Source organism: Somniosus microcephalus, chromosome 3 (assembly GCF_052327205.1).
Source record: "Somniosus microcephalus isolate GS21.2 chromosome 3, FLI_Smic_1.0, whole genome shotgun sequence".
NCBI lineage: Eukaryota > Metazoa > Chordata > Chondrichthyes > Squaliformes > Somniosidae > Somniosus > Somniosus microcephalus.
The window spans coordinates 24,170,302-24,191,396 of NC_140989.1; the positions used below are offsets into that span (position 1 = coordinate 24,170,302).

At 49.2% G+C, this 21,095-nt stretch overlaps 1 protein-coding gene across 1 annotated transcript in view; it reads left to right on the forward strand.

Annotated features, from left to right (window-relative positions):
• The window catches only part of krtcap3 (keratinocyte associated protein 3), a 57,778-nt gene extending 39,926 nt beyond the window's left edge, over window positions 1–17,852 (forward strand). Inside the window, exons 5-7 of the mRNA XM_085979412.1 lie at window positions 9,595–9,729; window positions 11,817–11,914; window positions 13,350–17,852. Coding sequence (XP_085835538.1) covers window positions 9,595–9,729; window positions 11,817–11,906 — 225 coding nt within the window. The 3' untranslated portion in view covers window positions 11,907–11,914; window positions 13,350–17,852. The remainder of the gene's footprint in view (window positions 1–9,594; window positions 9,730–11,816; window positions 11,915–13,349) is intronic.
• Window positions 17,853–21,095: the final 3,243 nt, after the last annotated feature.

Here is a 21,095-nt window from a genome sequence, read left to right on the forward strand (position 1 = left end):
TCTACTCTTTAGGGATACCAATGATCTACTCTCTTTAGGGATATCAATGATCTACTCTCTCTAGGGATATCAATGATCTACTCTAGGAATATCAATGATCTCTTTAGGGATGTCAATGATCTTCTCTTTGGGGATATCAATGATCTACTCTCTTTAGGGATATCAATGATCTACTCTTTAGGGATATCAATGATCTACTCTTTAGGGATATCAATGATCTAATTTCTCCCCATGTCTTCTGGAAGTGCTGACGCGTGCTGGGGTACAGATGCCAGCAGCTCTTCAATACCCTGCCCCAGTGGCCGTTCTTCAGTGTGAGCCTGGACCTCAGGCTTGACAGGTTATTTAACTATGGGAGGCACCATTTCTTGCCCTCACTTGGATCTTCTCGCGTGTACTTCCATAAAGAGACGGTGGATCCTGATCAGGAGCAAGAACTTTGGCTGTTTTTTTTTCCTTCTATAGTTTAACTGCTTTCAAGACCAATTGTGGCACCACTGCCGCTTTCTTGAATGACAGGGTAACACTACTAGAATAGAACTTTCTAGTACAGAAGGAGGCCATTCGGCCCACCGTGCCTGTGCCGGCTCTTTGAAAGAGTTCGCCGACTAATCCCATTCCACAGCTCTTGCCCTGTAGCCTTTAAAATGCTTATTTGACATATTTATCCCCATTCCTTTTTAAAAGCTATTCTGGATTCTATCCCTCACTATTTCTGGATGTGCATTCCATGTTCTAACGAGCCTCTGCTTAAAACAATTTCTCCCTACCTCTCCCTTCATTTTTCTGGTGATGAGCTTAAATTGATGCCCCCCTAGTTACTGACTCACACGTGGCAGCTCCTGGTCTGTCCACACTAGGTATTATTTTTATCACTACTAGGCCATGGAGAGAATGGACTATCAGTTAAAAATAACTAGCAGGTTGTTGGCCGAATTTCCACCGCAGTGACTGTACCACCAGGTGAGAGTGGACTGCTCCTTTAAGTAAAGCGTGCTGCCTTAAGTCTGAGCAGAGATTGCGACTTACCACAGGGGGATGTACAGTGGTTTACGATATAACAAGTTGAGTCCAATAGAAGTCATAAATCCTATCAGAGGTTATTGCTGTTTGGTGAAGGCTAGTTGAGGGTTGGACTTGTAAGTTTAATTGCGCTGACTGGAGCATTCTGTTACATTTTTAATCTGTGCAATAAACTGCTGCCTCAGTATTTATTACTACCCTGTGACCATCAGGAGCACACGGTAAATCCTAAAGTAAATAAAAACTATACCAGCATCCCTGCCCCGATGTTAAAGACCTCTTGCAATCAGGGAGCTGGTATTGGGCTGACTGTAGGATTCTTTAAAGCTACTTTCACAGAAGCTCAAGAGGCTCAACGCCATCCAGGACAAAGCAGCCCGCCTGATCGGCACCCCATCCACCACCTTAAACATTCACTCCCTCCACCACCGGCGCACCGTGGCTGCAGTGTGTACCATCTACAAGATGCACTGCAGCAACTCGCCAAGGCTTCTTCGGCAGCACCTCCCAAATCCACGACCTCTTCCACCTAGAAGGACAAGGGCAGCAGGCGCATGGGAACAACACCACCACCAAGTTCCCCTCCAAGTCACACACCATCCTGACTTGGAAGTATATCGCCGATCCTTCATCGTCGCTGGGTCAAAATCCTGGAACTCCCTCCCTAACAGCACTGTGGGAGCACCTTCACCACACGGACTGCAGCGGTTCAAGAAGGCGGCTCACCACCACCTTCTCAAAGGCAACTAGGGATGGGCAATAAATGCTGGCCTTGCCAATGACGCCCACATCCCAGGAACGAAGAAAAAAAATATATTTTGCAAGACTCCTTTTCTTTTTGCCAGTCTTGGTGAATCTGGAAAAAATACTTTGAGGCTGCTGCAAGCTGCATGAAATCCATGTGTTGGGAGCTGACAGCCCGAGCATGGCACTTGTAAGGGGTTTTCTCCAATACTGGTCCCATTCCCAGTCCCTTTTTCCTTACTGTCTGGTTGGGACCTCTTGCGGCTCGGGGTCGGCGTGCGAGGAGGCGTCCAAGGCACCCTAGGTCGGGGTGTTCGACTACTCCTTCTCACCACTCCGCTCTCTGGGTTTTTGTCATCATCCCACAACATGGGAGGAAAACTTACATTGGTCAAACCCATGATCGTTCCCTGGACTCTGGTTCGTTTGATTCCCCTCTTCCCGGGGTCATGGAGTTTACATTGATTAATGTGGAACCACTTTGTCCGTTTTGGCAGCTGCACTGCGTAAACCATAGGGCTTGCCTTGTCCACTATACTGTACGGCCCCATGTACAGTGGCTTGAAAGCCCCAGCCTGGGCATAATTTCTCACCATGACTTACGCTCTCCGTTTGTTACCGAGCTGGACCCATCCACATATATATATCTCCTTGTCGGATGTTGCCCGGCCCGGAATCCCACGTCTACATCCCGTGCCCCTTCTACCATGCACACGTGATTCATCCCTGGATAAATCATGTTCAAGGCCAGCTTAGGTTCTGCCAATCTTTCCACCCTCAGGTTCATCTGGGAGAGTAGCAATGTCCAGTGGGCAATTCGACTGCTACTCAATGTCCCATCTTTTATCCCCCCGTCCAATAGCATCTGTGTCGGGGTATGACATGTCAGTAAGGTTATTAAAGATGACCCCATAAATAATTGGAAATGTTTGACGGCCCAATAGCTCGCCAAAAGGTGTCTTTCGCAGTTCGAGTAACCCCTCTCTACATCTGTCAGGACTCGGGAGGCATAAGCCACTGGCCTCAACTTGTCATGCCGTTCTTGGAGCAACATTGCACTCGAACTATCCCCAGTATCTGCTACCTCCAGATAAAAATCTTTGTTCCCGTTTATTGCTCCTAGTGCGGGCGCAGTTTGTAAATTTTCCTTTAGGTGAGTAAATGCCTCCTTACAACTCTCATCCCATTCCCATCCTACTCCTTTCCTAAGGAGTCTAAGCAAAGGGGCTGCCGTGGCTGCATAGCCTTCAATAAAATCCCTGCAATACCCTGTCATACCAAGAAAATGTCTCACCCCAGTTACACTCTTTGGAGCGGGTAGTTCCTGTACTGCCCTCCTCATCGCTTCGTCTATAGCCCTTTCCCCTGCCCTAATCGTCAATCCGAAGAATTTCACCTCCTCCTGTCCTATTTGGGCTTTCTTGGGGTTTGCCTTAAACCTGCCTCCCCAACAGCTTTAGTAGCTTGTCCAGTTGTGGCCCGTGGTCCTCTGCATTTTCTGAGAATAATAGGTCATCCACGTACTGGATCAACTGGCTAGGCTGACTGAAATTCTTTAAAGCATTAGCCATACACTGATGGAAAATCGAGGGACTGTTCTGAAACCCTTGCGGGAGGCACGTCCACGTATACTGTTGCCCTTTGAATGTAAAGGCAAATTTATACTGATCCTCCCATCTTACTGAGATAGACCAGAACCCGTGAGCTATGTCCAATACAGTGAACGCTGTTGCCTCCGCAGGGATATTCCCTATTAGATCGGCTACTGCTGCTACTGTGGGCGCGCATGCTGGAATACCTTTATTGAGAACCCGGTAGTCTACCGTGGTTCTCCATGACTGATCGGGCTTCTTACCTGGCCATAGGGGCGAATTTACATGGGTCGCTATCGGCCTCAGTACCCCTTGTTCCACGAGGGAGCTCAGTGCAAGTTTCCAAGTCCTTCTCTGCCTCCTGGGGAAAACTATACTGTTTCTGAGGCCCCCATGTACCTCCACCTCTACCCCCGTTACCCTACCACAGTCATGTCGGAGAGTGGCGAACACTGCGAGATTATTTTTCACATACCCCTGATACCTTTCCAGGGTGCTACGGACCAATTGTTCCAAGTCATAGCTACCCTTAGGTTTCATAGTACAGGTGCTACCTTTCACTTTCCCCGCCTTGGGGATAACTAGAACTTCCTCAGGTTTATCTGAAGCAACCGCCCCCCCATAGACAGTGGTTTCTCATATCCACGATCACATAGTGGGCCAGCATAAAATCAGCTCCCAGGAACCCCGCACTGGGCTGATCCATTGCATCAGTACGCATTCCCACTTAGTGACAAGGGGTCCTAACCCTATAGACAAAGGTTTCGATACCGCCCCAGTCTGCTCGCTCCCTGTGAAACCCACTAACTTAAACGGGACCCTGCTCGACCATGGAGAAGTGGTCGGGTTTGGTGAGTGAACCACCGTACTGGAAGCTCCGGTGTCCACTAGATACTTTCCCCCAACGGCCTCTACCCTAATCTCTACACCAGGCCTGCCCCACTCATCGTAGACGAGCGGGCACAGGTATTCGGGCTGGGTGGGTCCTAGTCATGGGAGAAGTGGGGGCACGCTGGGCTTTTCACTGCATACGGCAGCGTCCAGCTTTCCCTGGTCTTTGCCCATAACCTGCCGTAACGCGGTCACTAGAAGTTCCACCGGGTCTTCTACCCTCTCCTTCCCCGCCTCCACTACCCGCGGTTTTGACCGAGGGACCCTGTATCCTGGTTTTTCCCTTTTTGGGAACTTGCACTCCCTGTCCCAGTGTCCCATTCTCCCACAGTTAAAGCACGCCTGGGATCTGTCCACCTTAGCCCCCTCCTGCTTCCATTCTTTTCTACCATCCACGTTTCCCTTCATCTCGTGCACTTTTCCCTTTTGTTTATTCTCCTCCCCTCGGTCGGATTTAAAAGCCAGTCAGTTTCCTTAACACGCCTGGCTCTATTATTAACATCCTCGGAGTAGAACCATGATTCCTCCCTGACCCTGATCCACGGCAGGCTGTTAACCACTAGGGTCCTCAACCAATGATTCCTGGGAGCCCCTAACAACTGTGCTCAGGCTAGAGTCCCCCCCCCCCCCCCCCCCCCCCCCCCCCCCCCCCCCCGTCGCTTTCAGATACACGGGCCACAACCTGTCTGTGAATGCATCCGGTGCCTCGCCAGCCAGCTGTCTGGTCTGCTCGACCTGCAAGAACGGGCTGCCCTGGCTAATTCCCAGCGCCATTAAAATGTTGTCGTTTACCCCATCCAGGGTCCCCCATCTAACTTAGTGGCTGCCGACAAACCCTGGTACAGCTTCCCATCTAGAGAGAACAGTATCAGCTTTTTCCGTTCGTCGACGTCACAATTATTGATCCCTCCTATCTGCTCTACATTGGCAAAATGAACAGAGGCATCCCCTCCGTGCTTCAGTTTCGGCACACTGGCCAGCATGTCCTGCAACTGAAGGGAGGTATAGGGAAGGACATAATCACTCTGCAATGGTCCCTGACCACCGCCTTGTGGGGGTGGACCGAACTTGTGCTGTCGCCGGGGACACATCGGTCCGGGTGGTCCCTGTGCTTCGGGAGCCAGTCGAACCTCTCTATACTGGATCCCATCATCGGGCTCCTTTTCCTCCTCATTCCAGTCTACCCCAACTTCCCCAGTACCATGAGACAAACCATCCCCCTGGCCCTGGATAATGCTCGGGCCAACTTACGGATTTTTTCATTACAGGGCCCGTGTTCGGCCTCTTCACATACCTGGTTTTTGGCTACCCTGTCTGCCACCTTTATACCTTTTAACTGCTCCTCAGCCTTGTCAGCTCTCTCTGAGTTCCTATTACCTTCCTCATGCTGAGCCTGACACTGCCTTCTACTTTCAGTGACCTGACATTGCAGGCACTCGAACGTGTTTCTAGCTGTTTCTTCCTGCGCTTTTCTCTTCTGCCTTTCAAAGCTCAAATCTTCTGTCAGCCGGTTCACTGCGGCCCCTCTCTCTCTCTTTCTCTCTCTCTCTCTCTCTCTCTCTCTCTCTCTCTCTCTCTCTCTCTCTCTCTCCTGCCCTACCTTCTGATTCCTGTTTCTCTTTTCCTAAACGCTCAACTTTTTCATGAGCATGTGAATTTGTTTCTGCATACATATTAGCCAAATCGCCTTTTCCTTTGATTTCTTATGTACGCTACTACCTGTCCACGCTACCGCTTTCTCATACGGACTGTTGGAGTGTAACATTTCCCGCACCCAATGCTCGGAAATATTTACTTTCCCAAACACACACGAGGATATCCTATCCTCCACCACGGGTTTCTTGCACTTAACCATGTCCATAATTTTGTTCTAATCCTTGACGTCCTGCTGCAGTCGCCAGATTCTGTAAGGGGTTTTCTCCGATACTGGTCCCCCGTTACACACAGTTCAGGATTTATAAGAACAAAATACACACGGCACAGGGTTTTGGCTCAACCTTTGATTCGTTCGTTTATTGAACACACACACAATTACTTCCCCAGTATAAATCCCTACGATTTATATCAGGCTAACAACCCCAAAATACAAACCCCTACGCAAGGGTCATTTGCATCAACACAATATAATAGTTAAACCCGTCCCCGATTTGACTGTTACATATAAAGTTACCCAGACTCGATCACAAAACCCTTATTGTGATCTGACGGAAACTTACAAACTTACTCAGACTCAATCACAATCTATGATTTGACTGAAACATACAATCACCACTCCCGATCGGCCGTCTCCTGGAGTTGATTGTAGGCCCGAATCTTTCTGCTCGCTGTTCTTCCGTTAGCTTCCCACGACGACTCTCTCCGAAGTGACTCTTACTTTAAACCAAAACCAACTTGCAATATCTCGAAACACATTTCCTGGCCCCCTCCTGTGCATACGATGGCCGTATCAAAATGTGTGAATGTCTCGAGCAGAGAACCCCTGATGGCTAATTGTCCCTCGTATTGTCCGTTGATTATTTGGGCGCTAACTGTCTGTAATTGAGGTCCTTTCTGACAATGCAACCTTCCCAAGGTGACTGCATGTGCTAATTGTTGATTTCTCTTAGCATTCGTATTCAAATGGTTCAAGGCCCGGCTCATTGTCTAGGCCTGCACTGATACTAGTTATTCTGGGGCCATGGTCTTCTTTAACAATGTAACCCCTTAAGGTAAATGAATATGCAAATGTTCTTGTTCAGAAGCATTCGTATTTTAGATTGTCTGTGATCATTGATATCCAGTCTCTTGATGGTTCGTAGCTTTGGCTGCAATGTTTGAATTAACCCTTTATTGTCCATCTCTTTTTGCGGGCTGTGCAGTTCTGAGTTTTTATATTTCATAGTCCAATTTTTACCATGGAGGGGTGGGGAGGGACGGATCCTACACACTTACAATATAAGAGCAGCTGAAAGAAAGAAAGACTTGCATTTATATAGTGCCTTTCACGACCACCGGACATCTCGAAGTGCTTTACAGCCAATGAAGTACTTTTTGAAGTGGAGTCACTGTTGTAATGTGGGGAAAGTGGCAGCCAATTTGCGCACAGCAAGGTCCCACAAACAGCAATGTGATAATGATCAGATATTCTGGTTTTGTTATGTTGATTGAGGGATAAGTATTGGCCAGGACACCGGGGATAACTCCCCTGCTGTTCTTCGAAATAGTGCCGTGGGATCTTTTACGTCCACCTGAGAGTGCAGACGGGGCCTCGGTTTAACGTCTCATCCGAAAGACGGCACCTCCGACAGTGCAGCGCTCCCTCAGTACTGCACTGGAGCGTCAGTCTAGATTTATGTGCTCAAAGTCTCTGGATGGGACTTGAACCCACAACCTTTTGACTTAGGTGAATGTGCTACCCACTGAACCACAGCTGACCCATTGAAGGGCAACATTGTGGGCTCCCTCAATGTAAAAGGAGCGTAAGAGCGATATTCTGGGCGCTCCCAATGTAAGCTCAGCTTAAGAGCGATCGTGTTGGCGCTCCCAATGTAAATGCAGTGTTGAACTCATTCGTTCGACTAGTTTTTAAAGTATATACAGTATAATTTGGTTCATAAGTCTCCATGTAAACACTCCACAACATAGTTCCTTTTTAGTAGGCTTTATTGGTAAGTCAAAGACACAGCAGTAAAGCAAACCATCGAGCAAGTCCTATAAACAATCTACCTTCAATAGACTAAGAACAGACCATGCATTACCGATCTGGGAGACACTAAGAAGGCTGCAAACCTGGGCCAATTGTATTTTGCATGCACACCTCCTATTACATCAGACCATCAGAACCAAGCTCAATCTTGTCCTTGCCTGCAGTCCAGACATGGGCTTTACAGCAGAAGTCAAAGGATGGCAATTGATAGAAACATAGAAGATAGGAGCAGGAGTAGGCCATTCGGCCCCTCGAGCCTGCTCCACCATTCAATGAGATCATGGCTGATCATCCAAACTCAGTACCCTGTCCCTGCCTTCTCCCCATATCCCTTGATCCCTTTAGCCTTAAGAAATATATCCAACTCCTTCTTGAATATATTTAATGAATTGGGAGCAGGAACCATCGTATCATACAGCACACAACGAGGCTATTCAGCCCATTGTGCCTGTGCTGGTTCTTTGAAAGAGCGATCTGATTTGTCCCACTCACCCATCTCTTTCCTCCTAACCCTGCAAATTCTTTCCTTGGAACTTCCCCCTTGGAAAGTTACTATTGAATCTGCTTCCCCCCCACCTGTTGATTTTAAACAATCTTCTGTTGTTCAGTTGAGTAGTAAAGAATTCAGTCTATTAGTTATAATCACTTTGTTTTTGTGCTAAAGTAGAAAAAATAATCTAAAAGCAGAGTATAATTTCAGCAGGGTATAATGCAGTTTACAAGTGGAGTTATGTCAGCAGTTTCGAGCGTAGCCACGTGCTCATCCTTGTAGGTTTCCCTCTTCTCAACTTAACACAATAGCTTCTTTTATATACACTGATTTCTTTATAAAACTGGATGTGGCCTTGCCTCATTTGGTAGCCACCGGTCAATGCATGTTCTTCAGCCGATTCTTACGCACACATATTTACATTTCTTGTACATCACCATCCCCTTGCGTAGGATGCGATGGGATGTTTATAGTATGGCATTACTAGGAACATCCCAGGGCCTTCCTTCAATCTTGAACACTGGCTGTTGCTAGGGCGATCTGTAATTCTTTCTCTGCCTCGACTGTTGCTAGGATAGAGTATCTTGCTCTCCCTCATGTACCAACACCACCCTTTCAGGGAGTGCATTCTAGATCATAACAACTCGCTGCATAAAAACAATTCTCCTCATCTCCCCTCTGGTTCTTTTGCCAATGACCTTGTCTGGGTTTTTTTTCCCTTCTTGGAGCGGGCATGCTGGGAGCAATTATAATGCCACTACTGTTATCTGGCTGGCATTGGCTAATTCAGCACACATCTGGGATCGAACCTGAGCCTCTCTTAGGTCGATATGACTCTGCCACTTTTGGCAGGGTGTAGAGTTTCTCGGCTCTTTACTCTATGAAGGCTCTGAATGACACAAAGGCGACACCAATATTGGGGCGCTTGCAGGTAACCCTGTGTTACCTTTTGTATTGTTCTACTGTATCTTCTTAGGAAAGAGCTGGAAAAATCAGGTAAAATGTTGTGCAGAGGGAGCTACAAGTAGCAGTGGCTGTTCGAAGTCCAGTTCCTTACCCAGTGTCATTTTCAACCTAAAGACGACTTTGTTGTGAAGAGGTGATTTTTAAAATAGACTCAGCCGAATATTGTGTCTGGTGTGCTAATTATCCTATCTGTCCGTTTCCAGGACACCACCCTGTCCTTGTGGATTCCATCAATGGTGCTGTCAGCAGTTGAAGGAATCCTGTCCATCCGCTGTTCCGTGGTGTCGATGATTCTTCGAGGGATAGGCCCTTGTGCACAGGGCTATATGATCGACCGGGTGAGTGCGCATACACGCGAGCGTGCGGCGTGTACGAGCGTGCATGCGTGTGATTGGCATGTACATGCGTGCTCAAGTGTGACTAGGTGTGTGTGCGCGCGCGGTCATTCATGAACATGGGTAGATGGGCCAGAATTTCGGGTCCCCACGGGTGAGTGCGCGCTGGGTACTCACGCGTAGGCCCAATGAAAGTGCCGGTTTCACGCATGCACGGGAAACCGGAACTTCCGTTCCCTTAAAGGAAGGGGTCCACAGGTCGAACGCGTGCGCTGGAGAGGCAGCGCGTACGCCTGGAAGTACCGTTTTTTTTGCAGGTTTTTCCGGGAGGGTAAGCCTCCAGCAGCTACGCTTTTAAAAAGCAGTCGCAAGGCCTGCTTTTTACAAGGTAAGTGGTGAATTAAGTAAAATAAAAACATTTTTTCCACAGGTTTATTATTTTTAAATACTTTAAAGAAAGGTAAGTTTATTTTTAGCCCCATTAGAAACTGTAATTAATTTTTTCAAAAATTTAAATTATTGTTTAAAATAGTTATTTTATGTAATTTATAGTTATTTTAAAAATGTGATTTAAAAAAAAAAAAAAAAAAATTTATTTGAAGTTTGTGATGTTTTGGGGCTGAATTGTATTCATAGATTTGACAGGTCTTCCTGTCAAATCTATGAATACAGATTCCCTGCTACCATTGGCTCTCCATGGCCCACGTGATCCCAGGCGACGCATCGAACTAACTGCGCCCCGGGATACGCAAGCACTGCGCGCCGGCAGTTGGAGCAGGCCCAGGATCGGAATCCCACACGGGCCCACAGCTCAACGGCCGGTAAGTGCAGGTCGGGGGCTTGCACCCGCGGGAAGCCTCCGACCAGAATTTCTGGGCCGTTGTGTGTGTGTGTGTGTGAGTGCGCTCGAGCGTGACTGCCTGCATGTAACTGTGCGTGTGCGCGCAACTAGGTGTATGTGCGCGAGTAGATGTGTGCGCGCTCGAGGGTGACTAGGTGTGTGCGCGCGCGCTAATCGTGAGCAGACGTGTGTGTGCGTGCGCACGCTTGTGCATGACTGTGCATGTAACTGCGCGCACGTCAGTGTGTGAGTGTGTGCGTGTGACTAGGGGTGTGTGTGTGTGTTTTTTCATCACTGTTTGACTATATTTAAAATGCACAGACTGAATCGAACGATGGGCTGCACCTCTGGCGTGCTGAGCTATTGTTCTTTGGTAACCCCTGACTGCTCCTGAATGTGGTGAAGCACCTGACTGGGCGAGCTGATTCGCCCCACCGAACCATTCGTTCTTCCTTTTCTCATCTGCCCTCCTTCAAAAAGCCGGCACAGGCATGACGGGCCGAATGGTCTCCTTCTGTGCTGCGTGATTCTATGATATGTCTGCAGGAGTATTACTGGCCTCCTAGTTATCTCACTTTAGCGTTCCCGGTCTAACTTCCACGCTGTGCAGTGCTGCGGACTGACCGCGTACACCAGTTAAGCATTGCAGTACCCATCCCAACATCAGTATGACTGCGAATGGGAACTCAGTGGGGCAAAATGAATCCCACGGTTTATTGATCCTCTGACGTACCGGGGTGACCTATTTCAAGGTGGACCGTCTACATGAAAATAGTTTGGCAACCCCTTTTTTATTGACAGAAACAATGTTTTAATTCAATAAATCGCACAGAAATGTCAATATCACGGTACTGATGTAATAAAATTCACTACGCACTTGGTTTGAGTATAAAGCAAGGCTTTAATTAACTTGTTTCAGAACATGGAGGTCTAGTTGTACTTCACTAGTTCCTTGTCTTACAAAATGTCCCTGGACAGCTGGGCCCACACCCGAGTATTTATACTCCTTGGACGGCGCCACCAGCTGGCCGTCCAGCGTTATTTCATGAGTAGTTTCTTGATGAATGAGATTTATAACAACCCCTTTGCTACAGGTTTGATCATTTGATTGGGCCCCTTCTCCTCCCTCTCCCTCTTTCCCCCCCCCCACCCCCCAAACAAAATAGGTGTGCCAAATTAAAAAAAAAAAAAAATCATTTGTCTAAAATCCCTCTGAAGTTCACTCTTGTAAACAAATGTTGTTGGGCAGATCGAGGAGGAAAATCCGGCGAAAGGAAAGAAAGGCAGAGAATTGGAAACTTACAAACTTATCCAGAGGACCAGTGAAATCCAGGTCTAGCGAAGAGGGTGAGTGAAAAGGCTTTCCTACTGCGTTTCTAAAGTTACATAGAAACATAGAAGACAGGAGCAGGAGTCGGCCATTCGGCCCCTCGAGCCTGCTCCGCCATTCAATGAGATCATGGCTGATCATCCAAATTCAGTACCCTGTCCCTGCCTTCTCTCCATATCCCTTGATCCCTTTAGCCTTAAGAAATATATCTAACTCCTTCTTGAATATATTTAATGAATTGGCCTCAACTGTCTTCTGTGGTAGAGAATTCCACAGGTTCACCACTCTCTGGGTGAAGAAATTCCTCCTCATCTCTGTCCTAAATGGCTTACCCCTTATCCTTAGACTGTGACCCCTGGTTCTGGACTCCCCCGCCATCGGGAACATCCTTCCTGCATCTAGTCCTGTTTAGAATTTTATAAGTTACTGTAAGACCCAACGTAGAACGTTGTAAATATTATTTGTTTGCAGTTTTCTCGTTCTCCGGGGAATATGGGGATCGGGCGGGAAAGTGGAGTTTGAGGTCGAAGATCAGCCATGATCTCATTGAATGGCGGAGCAGGCTCGAGGGGCCCGTGTGGCCGACTCCTGCTCCTATTGCTTATGCTCATCCTCCTTCTCCCTCCCTCCCTCCTGAAACTGGTGACTTGTGCTGCAATAAAGTTCCAAGGGTCCAGCAGCCTTCCAGTCTCGCTCATTAAGAATGGTCCCTTTGGGTGAGGTAGCAGACAATGATGGTCATCAGGCCATTTGATCATGGTGAGGTGGCATCACACACCTGAGTTTGATCGCATTCTGACACATGGGTACTTTTTCAGGATTCCCTGGATGCCATTGAATCCCAGAAACTCTAGCTAATTTCTCTTTTTTTAATCTGCAGTTTAGGAATAGCGAGGCCCCTTGTTTTCCCCAAACCCCCCCCCCCCCCCCCCCTGCCGAATGCTACCCCACCTAGCGCAGATCATCCAACTTAGCACAGACCAAGGATTGAACGTTCTTGGTCCGTATATCTCGGTACCACACCAGGTGGCGTATTTACCCAATGCGCCATCAAAGGAGCCAAGTATATTTGTTCAAGTGAAGAGCACCTCTGCACTGGCGCTAACTTACACACTCTTCCTTACCTGCATTATCAATTTACTATAACCTGCTTCGTAGGGTTATTTTTAATGTGAGGGGGGTTTGGCTGAAAGAGGTCTCGATCTCCACTACCAGAGTACCAACCCTACTGTGTTCCCGTTAGAGATCTTAACGTCTCGTCCAAAGGACGGCACCTCCGACAGTGCAGCACTCCCTCGGTACGGTGCTGGTGTGCCAGCCTGGATTATGTGCTGAAGTCCTGGAGCAGGGTTTCAACCCACAACTTTCTAGCTCGGTGTTGCCAAATGAAGCATGTGAGCATTGCTCACTGGAGTTGCTGCAAGTATAAATTTCACATCTTCTGTTTTTCAGGCAGTGCAACCAAAACCTCCTTCACCAACTCGAGGCAGTGCCAGTTATATTGTAATTCACGCTGAAAGTGACGGGTGGATTTGGGGGATGGGCGTGTAGACGTTTCACAATGGGTAAACTACATTGGTAGTTACATTTTTTGTTTTTAACTTGTAGTGTGGAACTGGAGCTGTCTAATAGCACTCCAGATTCAAACTCATTTGTATTTTACTGTAAAACAAAGTGGCATTGAGTCAGAATTCATTATATATGTGTGTGGAGAGGAATGCTATTCTGAGCAAGATTTTTATTAACCTAAAAAATAAATCTGAACTATACCCAATGGCCTTGTGTTAAAGGCACCACTTGGTATAGTAGGAAGCCAGACAAGCCAAAAGCTCCCATCTTCAATTCCCAGTCAGTTGGTTGTGCTAAGTCAGGAGAAGTGTGGGTGCTAGACTGGCCTCATTATTACCATGACAGAAAAGGAATCAGCCGGGATTCCTGCTCCTGGTCCAGCCTGAAAGTGGGCATCCGCTGAAGAAAGGGACAGACTTGGCCGGGATTCTGCTCATGAAAGAATAACCAGCCACGTTCATTGTTTTAAGGCTCACGCATGAAGAATTGGCACCTTCAGGAGCATCTATTTTTTTTTTTCCCTCCTCCTGTTTAGATCCCCTTACATGATGCGCAAAAAAAAAATCCTAACAGGTTTTGGCTGGAGGTCTGGCCTTTCCACTTTCTTCTGCTTGGATGTGAGCGAGGACACGGGAGCTGCCTCGCGTTCTCGGTGCCTTTACCCAAGTAGACCAGCTAAGCTCGGTAAATGACCGAGCCCCGTCACTCTTCAACACTTTTGAGTGCTTGGCGACTCTGCTGCTGAGCTTTGTGATCCTGTCTGGAGAGCCAGACAACACCTGGAGATAGTCGGCGGCCTTTGCACTTTGACCACCTAAAGGCAGCGGCTCCCAATGGTATTGGGTCAAGATTGGGCCGTGTTTGTACAGCTCCGGTTTATTGTTAAATTTTGATTTCTTCTGACGGCTCGAGTGATTTAAATGCACCGCCCAGTGTGGTACTGAGCGAGGCAGACCAGGAAAGCACAGAGGTCCAAATCACAGCCTCTGCTGGGTCAGCTGAGGCCAGTGATTGGGATGATCCCATTGGCTTCAGCGACCCCAAGTTAGGAAGGAAAGTATTCCTCCCTCCTAAACGCGCTTTTTTTTTGTTGCTGGAAATTACCCGTGGACGGCTGCTGTCGCCATATCCGCCCAAACGTCGGCAGGCTTTGCAAGATCGGCGATCAAGACTCTGACCTGAAGAGTGGGGACTTGGCAGAAATAGCCGAGGGTGACCGACCACCATCCCCTGGGCTCGTACCTCGGCGAGGAATCGACACCTTCAGGAGAGGAGGGGAAAACGTTTCAGAATTCTGATGACTTGTAGCATCGCGCCGGTGCTGAATTGCGAGGACTTGTCTTGTGTTTAATTTCCCCCGAAACCCCACCAAGTGAAGTGTTGATGCAGGTTAATTGTCGTTGTGGATTGTTCAGAACAATGAAAGTTAGAACTTTTTAATGAGTGTTAGAAATGATTTTAATGTATATACTCTCTTTTTGTAAATTGTGCTTTGTTGCCTTTTCCTCTTTTTAAAAATAAAAGTGCCCTTTTAAGAAAAACCCAACTATATCCTGGGTTAGAAATATTGAATGAGCATTTCAGTCCAAGCATAAAATTGGGGATTTTATCCAAAAAAACATTTCTCTCTCCTGGGCCAATATTTATCCCTCAATCAACATCACTTAAAAAAACAGATGATCTGGTCAATTATCACATTGCTGTTTGTGGGAGCTTGCTGTGCGCAAGTTGGCTGCCGCGTTTCCTAAATTACAACACTTCAAAAAGTACTTCATTGGCTGTAAAGTGCTTTGGGAGGTCGTGAAAGGCGCTATGTAAATGCAAGCCCTTTTGGGGTTTTTTTTCCTTTTCCCCTCCCCTTTATTCCACCCTCTTGCCCTACTGAACGTGCTTGAAATCTGAGGATTCCTGGTGTGACATTTCAATTTCTCTGGGTGTTGGCACATTTACCACCTTTTGTAATCTGGGCAGATTGTGATTAAACCGCAGTGGGTCCAAGTCCCTTTTAATGGCTCAGTTGGAGAAGGCACAATACGGTACTGAGCCAAGTGGATCAGATAGGTCCCAGGTTCAGTCCCTGTGCTGAGTTGAGCTGGCTTGTAGCGTTGTTGCAACTGGCCCGAGGGGTTCTTGGTGCAGGAGGGGCCAGAAATGAGCCAGTGGCGCGCCTGCTCCTCGTCATTCTCTGGCGAACCCCCCCGCCCTTGCTGCGGTATCGCCTGTAAGAAAAAGGGGAAGAACATCAGGTGGGTTGTGGGGGGAGAAAAATTTGTACGATAGCAATATACTGCGGATACTGGAAATCCGAAATAACAACAGAAAATGCTGGAAAAACTCAGCAGGCCAGGCAACATCCATGGAGAGAGAAACGGACAACGTTTCAGGTCGAAACCCTTCGTCAGGACTGAAAAAACACAGGAAATGAAACAGATTTAAAGGCCAGTTTGGGGGCTGGGAAATGGGGATGAGAGAACAAAAGAGAAGTGAAGAGACATTAAGAGGTATTCAAAACGAGACGAGATGGTGATAGGACTAGTAAAGAGACAAAAGATGGCTCTAGGTGAGGTGTGAAATGCGCTGGCAGAATGGGAGACAGCTGTCATGTGGGAGAGAGAGAAAGGGGGAAGGGCACAAAACAAAGGTGTGGATAAAAAATATAAGTAAAAATGTAATAGGGGCCGAGGTTATGATCTGAAATTGTTGAACTCGATATTGAGTCCGGAAGGCTGTAAAATGCCGAATCGGAAGATGAGGTGCTGATCCTCGAGCTTACGCTGAGCTTCCGTGGAACAATGCAAGAGCCCGAGGACGGTGAGGTCTGAGTGGGAATGGGGCGGTGAATTAAAGTGACAGGCGACCGGAAGCTCGGGGTCACCCTTACGGACTGAACAGGGGTGTTCCACAGAGCGGTCACCCAGTCTGCGTTTGGTCTCCCCAAAATTTGTACATGGGTTTCCACCACTGGTCATCTGAAATGTAATTTCATGTGTCAAACACTTGCACTTGTATTAGGATCTGATTATCGATGTAAGAACATCTGTGGCTTGTTTCTGTGGAGAATTACACACTTTCATCTTTTGCAAATTGTGTTGGCATCAAGCAAATCCCAGGCCAGGATTAGGTGTTGACTAAAGCTCCCTTTTATTGGCCTCCCCAAGCCTTAACTCCCCAAACATCGGAAATGCACGCTCAACGTTTCCATTTCCACAGCAGCTGTATTTGTGGCCATCCTTGGGTGGGGAGGAACAATAATTTGTGCCAAATTTGGAGTAAATTGGCACCTGATCGCCGATCGCCACATGGATTGGGTTGTAAATGCCCAAACACAGTTTACACAGGCTTTACAGGTGGCAAAAGACAGCCTGGGCTGTATTTGAATCTCGGCCCAGAGTTGAAAACGTGGTGGTCTCACCATGGCCACCCAATCCCCATGGGAGCCGCTTTAATTCACCGTTTTGCGATTGAAGGTTTTCTGCTTTAAGAACAATTGGTGGGCCGTCTCGATGGAGCATTGGGCTTAGGCCGTGGAGTGAGTAATTGAGCAACACCAACAGAAAATGCGGGAAACGCTCAGCAGGTCAGGCAGCATCCGTGGAGAGAGAAAAAACCGAGTTAACGTTTCTGGTCTGAGACTCTTCGTCAGAACTGGGTAGTTGAGTAATAGGGACAAGCATGTTCCTGGATTTGATCCACGATTCCCTGGCGAGTTGTCTGAGCTCGTGTGGGGGGCGACGGGGGAGGTTGTGGGCGGTGGTGGTAAGCGCACGTTCCAACAGTCGGCCCTGGTGCCCGAGCTGGGAAGGAGAGGATTGGCCTCTGGGAGAGGTACTGGAGGCTGTGCTCCAGTTGTCCTCCATCCCTGTAGGAGAGGGGAGCAAAATGATTGTGCGGGGCGGATGCCCGAGTTAGGAACTTCATTTGGCTTCATTGAATTCAAAAATAACTGACAGCGTAACTGGAAAGTATTTGAATTATTGTGTTTTAATTTTTAAAAATACATCAAAGGGCAGAATTTGATCAAGTCCGTTCTGTTTAAAGTAGAACTTCCTAAAACAGGTGGGATTTTATTTCCGATTTTTCTTCTCGTTTCTGTACAGTTGTTGCAAGTTATTTGTTTACATGCTGTGGTAAACCACTTTTATCGTTACACTATAGTTATCACTGTTGTATTGTTATCACCGTTATCACTGTTGTATCACGATACGAGGTCGCCTCTTGTCGCGCTGTTATACCTGGGCTGACCACCTCCGACTCCGCCCATGGCTCCACCTACCTGCCCAGGTATAAAGGTAGTCGACTGGCTGGTATTCCTCCTTGTTGGACCCGATCACCCACGAGGGTGGGCTCTGTTATTTAGTCAATAAAAACCTTTAGTTACGTTCCTAACTCGTCGCTTTTTATTGGACGAATTGATAGGTATATCAATTTTATTGACTAAATTTTAAAGATGTCTACTACTGACCAGCCAGGAGCCCTCCCAGAAGCACAGCCACACCAGCCGGCTTGGCTGCAAGCCCTCAAACCACCGTACCTGGATCTAAACCCACAGGCAGCAAACTCAGCCCTCAACTTCAAACACTGGCTGGACTGCTTCGAATCCTACCTGGAAGAATCCGGCGCCCCGCAGAGATCCAAACTAAGACTTCTGAACGCCCAAGCGAGCCCGAGAGTATACGCACTCATCCAGGATACGACTACATACGAGGCCGCTATCAACCTACTGAAACAGCAGTACCGCAGCCCGGTAAATTACATGTACACCAGGCACCTCCTAAGATCCCGCCCGCAACAGCCAGGAGAGTCTGTAGCTGAATTTTTACGGGCGCTAAGAGCACTCGGCAGGAACTGTGACTTTAAAGCGGTGACGGCTGTTGAAAATACGGAAGATAATATCCGCGATGCCTTTGTGAAAGGCCTACGGTCCGACTACTCACGGCAAAGACTGCTTGAAGCTAAAGACCTCGACCTGGACAAAGCTGAAGCCCTCGCTCTCTCCCTAGAGGTGGCCCATCAGGACCAGGAGGCGTTTTCCAGGTACTGCTCGCGACCCTGGGACTCGGGCCCGACCCCTACCGCAATACCCTTCGCAGCGCCGCCCCCGGGACCTACCTCAGCGTCGGCGTCCCGGACCCGACCGGGCCCGCCACCCCCGGTACCGGCTCCGACATCGGGCACCCGCGATCAGGCCGCCGGCTGCTTCTTTTGCGGCCAGGAGAAGCACCCGAGGTCGCGCTGCCCAGCCAGGAACTCTACCTGCTCAACCTGCAGGAAGAAAGGCCACTTCTCTAAGGCCTGCAGGAGCGGATCTTCAGAGGCCAGCAGTGCCTCATGCGAACTGTGGGGGCGGCCATCTTCTTTCACGGCAACTGAGGCCAGTATCCCCACACGTGAGTCATGGGGGCGGCCATCTTTGATCAAGGCAACCGACCCCAATAGTGCCTCGTGAGTTATGGGGGCAGCCATCTTCTCCGCCATTTTGTCCTACCTCGTGGGAGACGCCATTTTACCCACCACGCCCGACTGCCCCCGGACCCGACGACCGCCTCGCCCGCAGACGACAACGACTCGCTTACCTACACACTAGCCTCCGTCACTCTGGATCAAGCCCGCCCACACCACCTGTCCAAGTCGATGATGGACATCAAAGTAAACGGCCACGCCACGACCTGCCTGTTCGACAGCGGAAGCACGGAGAGCTTCATCCACCCAGACACGGTGAGCCACTACTCCCTCCCTGTCCTGCCAACGCGCAACCGAATCTCGATGGCATCGAGGTCCCACGCCACGGACATTAGCGGCTACTGTGCTGTGACCTTGTCGGTTAAGGGTACAGAGTATAAAAACTTTAAACTCCTCGTCCTCCCCCAGCTCTGCGCTGCCGTCCTACTAGGGCTGGACTTCCAATCCCACCTCCAAAGTGTAACCCTAGCATACGGTGGACCCCTCCCCCCACTCACAGTCGACAACCAGCGAAGGTTAAACCGCCCACCGCGTAACACCTGCAGCCTATCCACCCTCAAGGTGCCGCCACCTTCCCTGTTCGCTAACCTCACCCCCGACTGCAAACCCGTCGCTACCAAGAGCAGGCGGTACAGCGCTGGGGACAGAGCTTTCATTAGCTCTGAGGTGCAGCGCCTCCTGAAGGAGGGCATCATCGAGGGGAGCAACAGCCCCTGGCGTGCCCAGGTCATGGTCGTTAAGACCGGCGATAAAAATCGCCTGGTCATCGACTACAGCCAGACCATAAACAGATACACCCAGCTGGACGCATACCCCCTTCCCCGCATATCTGACATGGTCAATCAGATTGCACAATACCGCGTATTCTCGACCATCGACCTTAAGTCGGCCTACCACCAACTCCCTATCCACCCCGAGGACCGCCAGTACACCGCCTTCGAGGCGAATGGGCGCCTATACCACTTTCTTAGGGTCCCCTTCGGTGTCACCAACGGGGTCTCGGTCTTCCAAAGGGAGATGGACCGGATGGTTGACCAGAACGGACTGCAGGCCACATTCCCCTACCTAGATAACGTCACCATCTGCGGCCGCGACCGGCAGGACCACGACGTGAATCTGGAGAAATTCCTCCGTACAGCCCAACGGCTGAACCTCACCTACAATAAGGAGAAATGTGTGTTTAACACCTCGCGCCTTGCCATCCTTGGCTGTGTAGTAGAGAACGGACTCATCGGCCCCGACCCCGAAAGAATGCGCCCCCTTATGGAGCTACCCCTCCCCCACTGCCCTAAGGCACTTAAGAGAACCCTGGGGCTCTTCGCCTACTATGCCCAATGGGTGCCCAATTATGCGGACAAAGCCAGACCCCTCATGAAGTCCACATCCTTCCCCCTTACGGAGGAAGCGTGCGCAGCCTTCTCCCTCATTAAGGGAGACATTGCCAAGGCCACTATGCACGCAGTGGATGAGTCCATCCCCTTCCAAGTCGAGAGCGATGCATCCGACTTCGCCCTAGCCGCCACCCTTAACCAGGAGGGGAGACCGGTGGCCTTCTTCTCAAGGACCCTACAGGGCCCTGAGATCCGACACTCGTCGGTCGAGAAGGAGGCCCAGGCGATTGTGGAGGCGGTACGACGCTGGAGGCACTACCTGGCAGGCAAACGATTTACCCTCCTTACTGACCAACGTTCGGTCGCTTTTATGTTTAATAACAAGCTGAGGGGCAAAATCAAGAATGACAAGATCTTGAGGTGGAGAATCGAGCTCTCCACCTACGATTATGAGATCTTGTACCGGCCAGGTAAGCTGAACGAACCCCCCGATGCTCTGTCACGAATTACATGCGCCAGCGTGCAAAGTGATAGACTTCAGACCCTCCACAACGACCTCTGCCACCCCGGGGTCACCAGACTTTACCACTTCATTAAGGCCCGCAACCTGCCCTACTCCATCGAGGAGGTCAGGACCATAACCAGGAACTGCCAGACCTGTGCCGAGTGCAAACCGCACTTCTTTAGGCCGGACAGAGCAAGCCTGATCAAGGCCACCCGCCCCTTCGAGCGCCTGAGCATCGACTTTAAGGGGCCCCTCCCGTCCTCTGACCGTAATGTGTACTTCCTCAACATTGTTGATGAGTACTCCCGTTTCCCCTTTGCCTTCCCCTGCCCA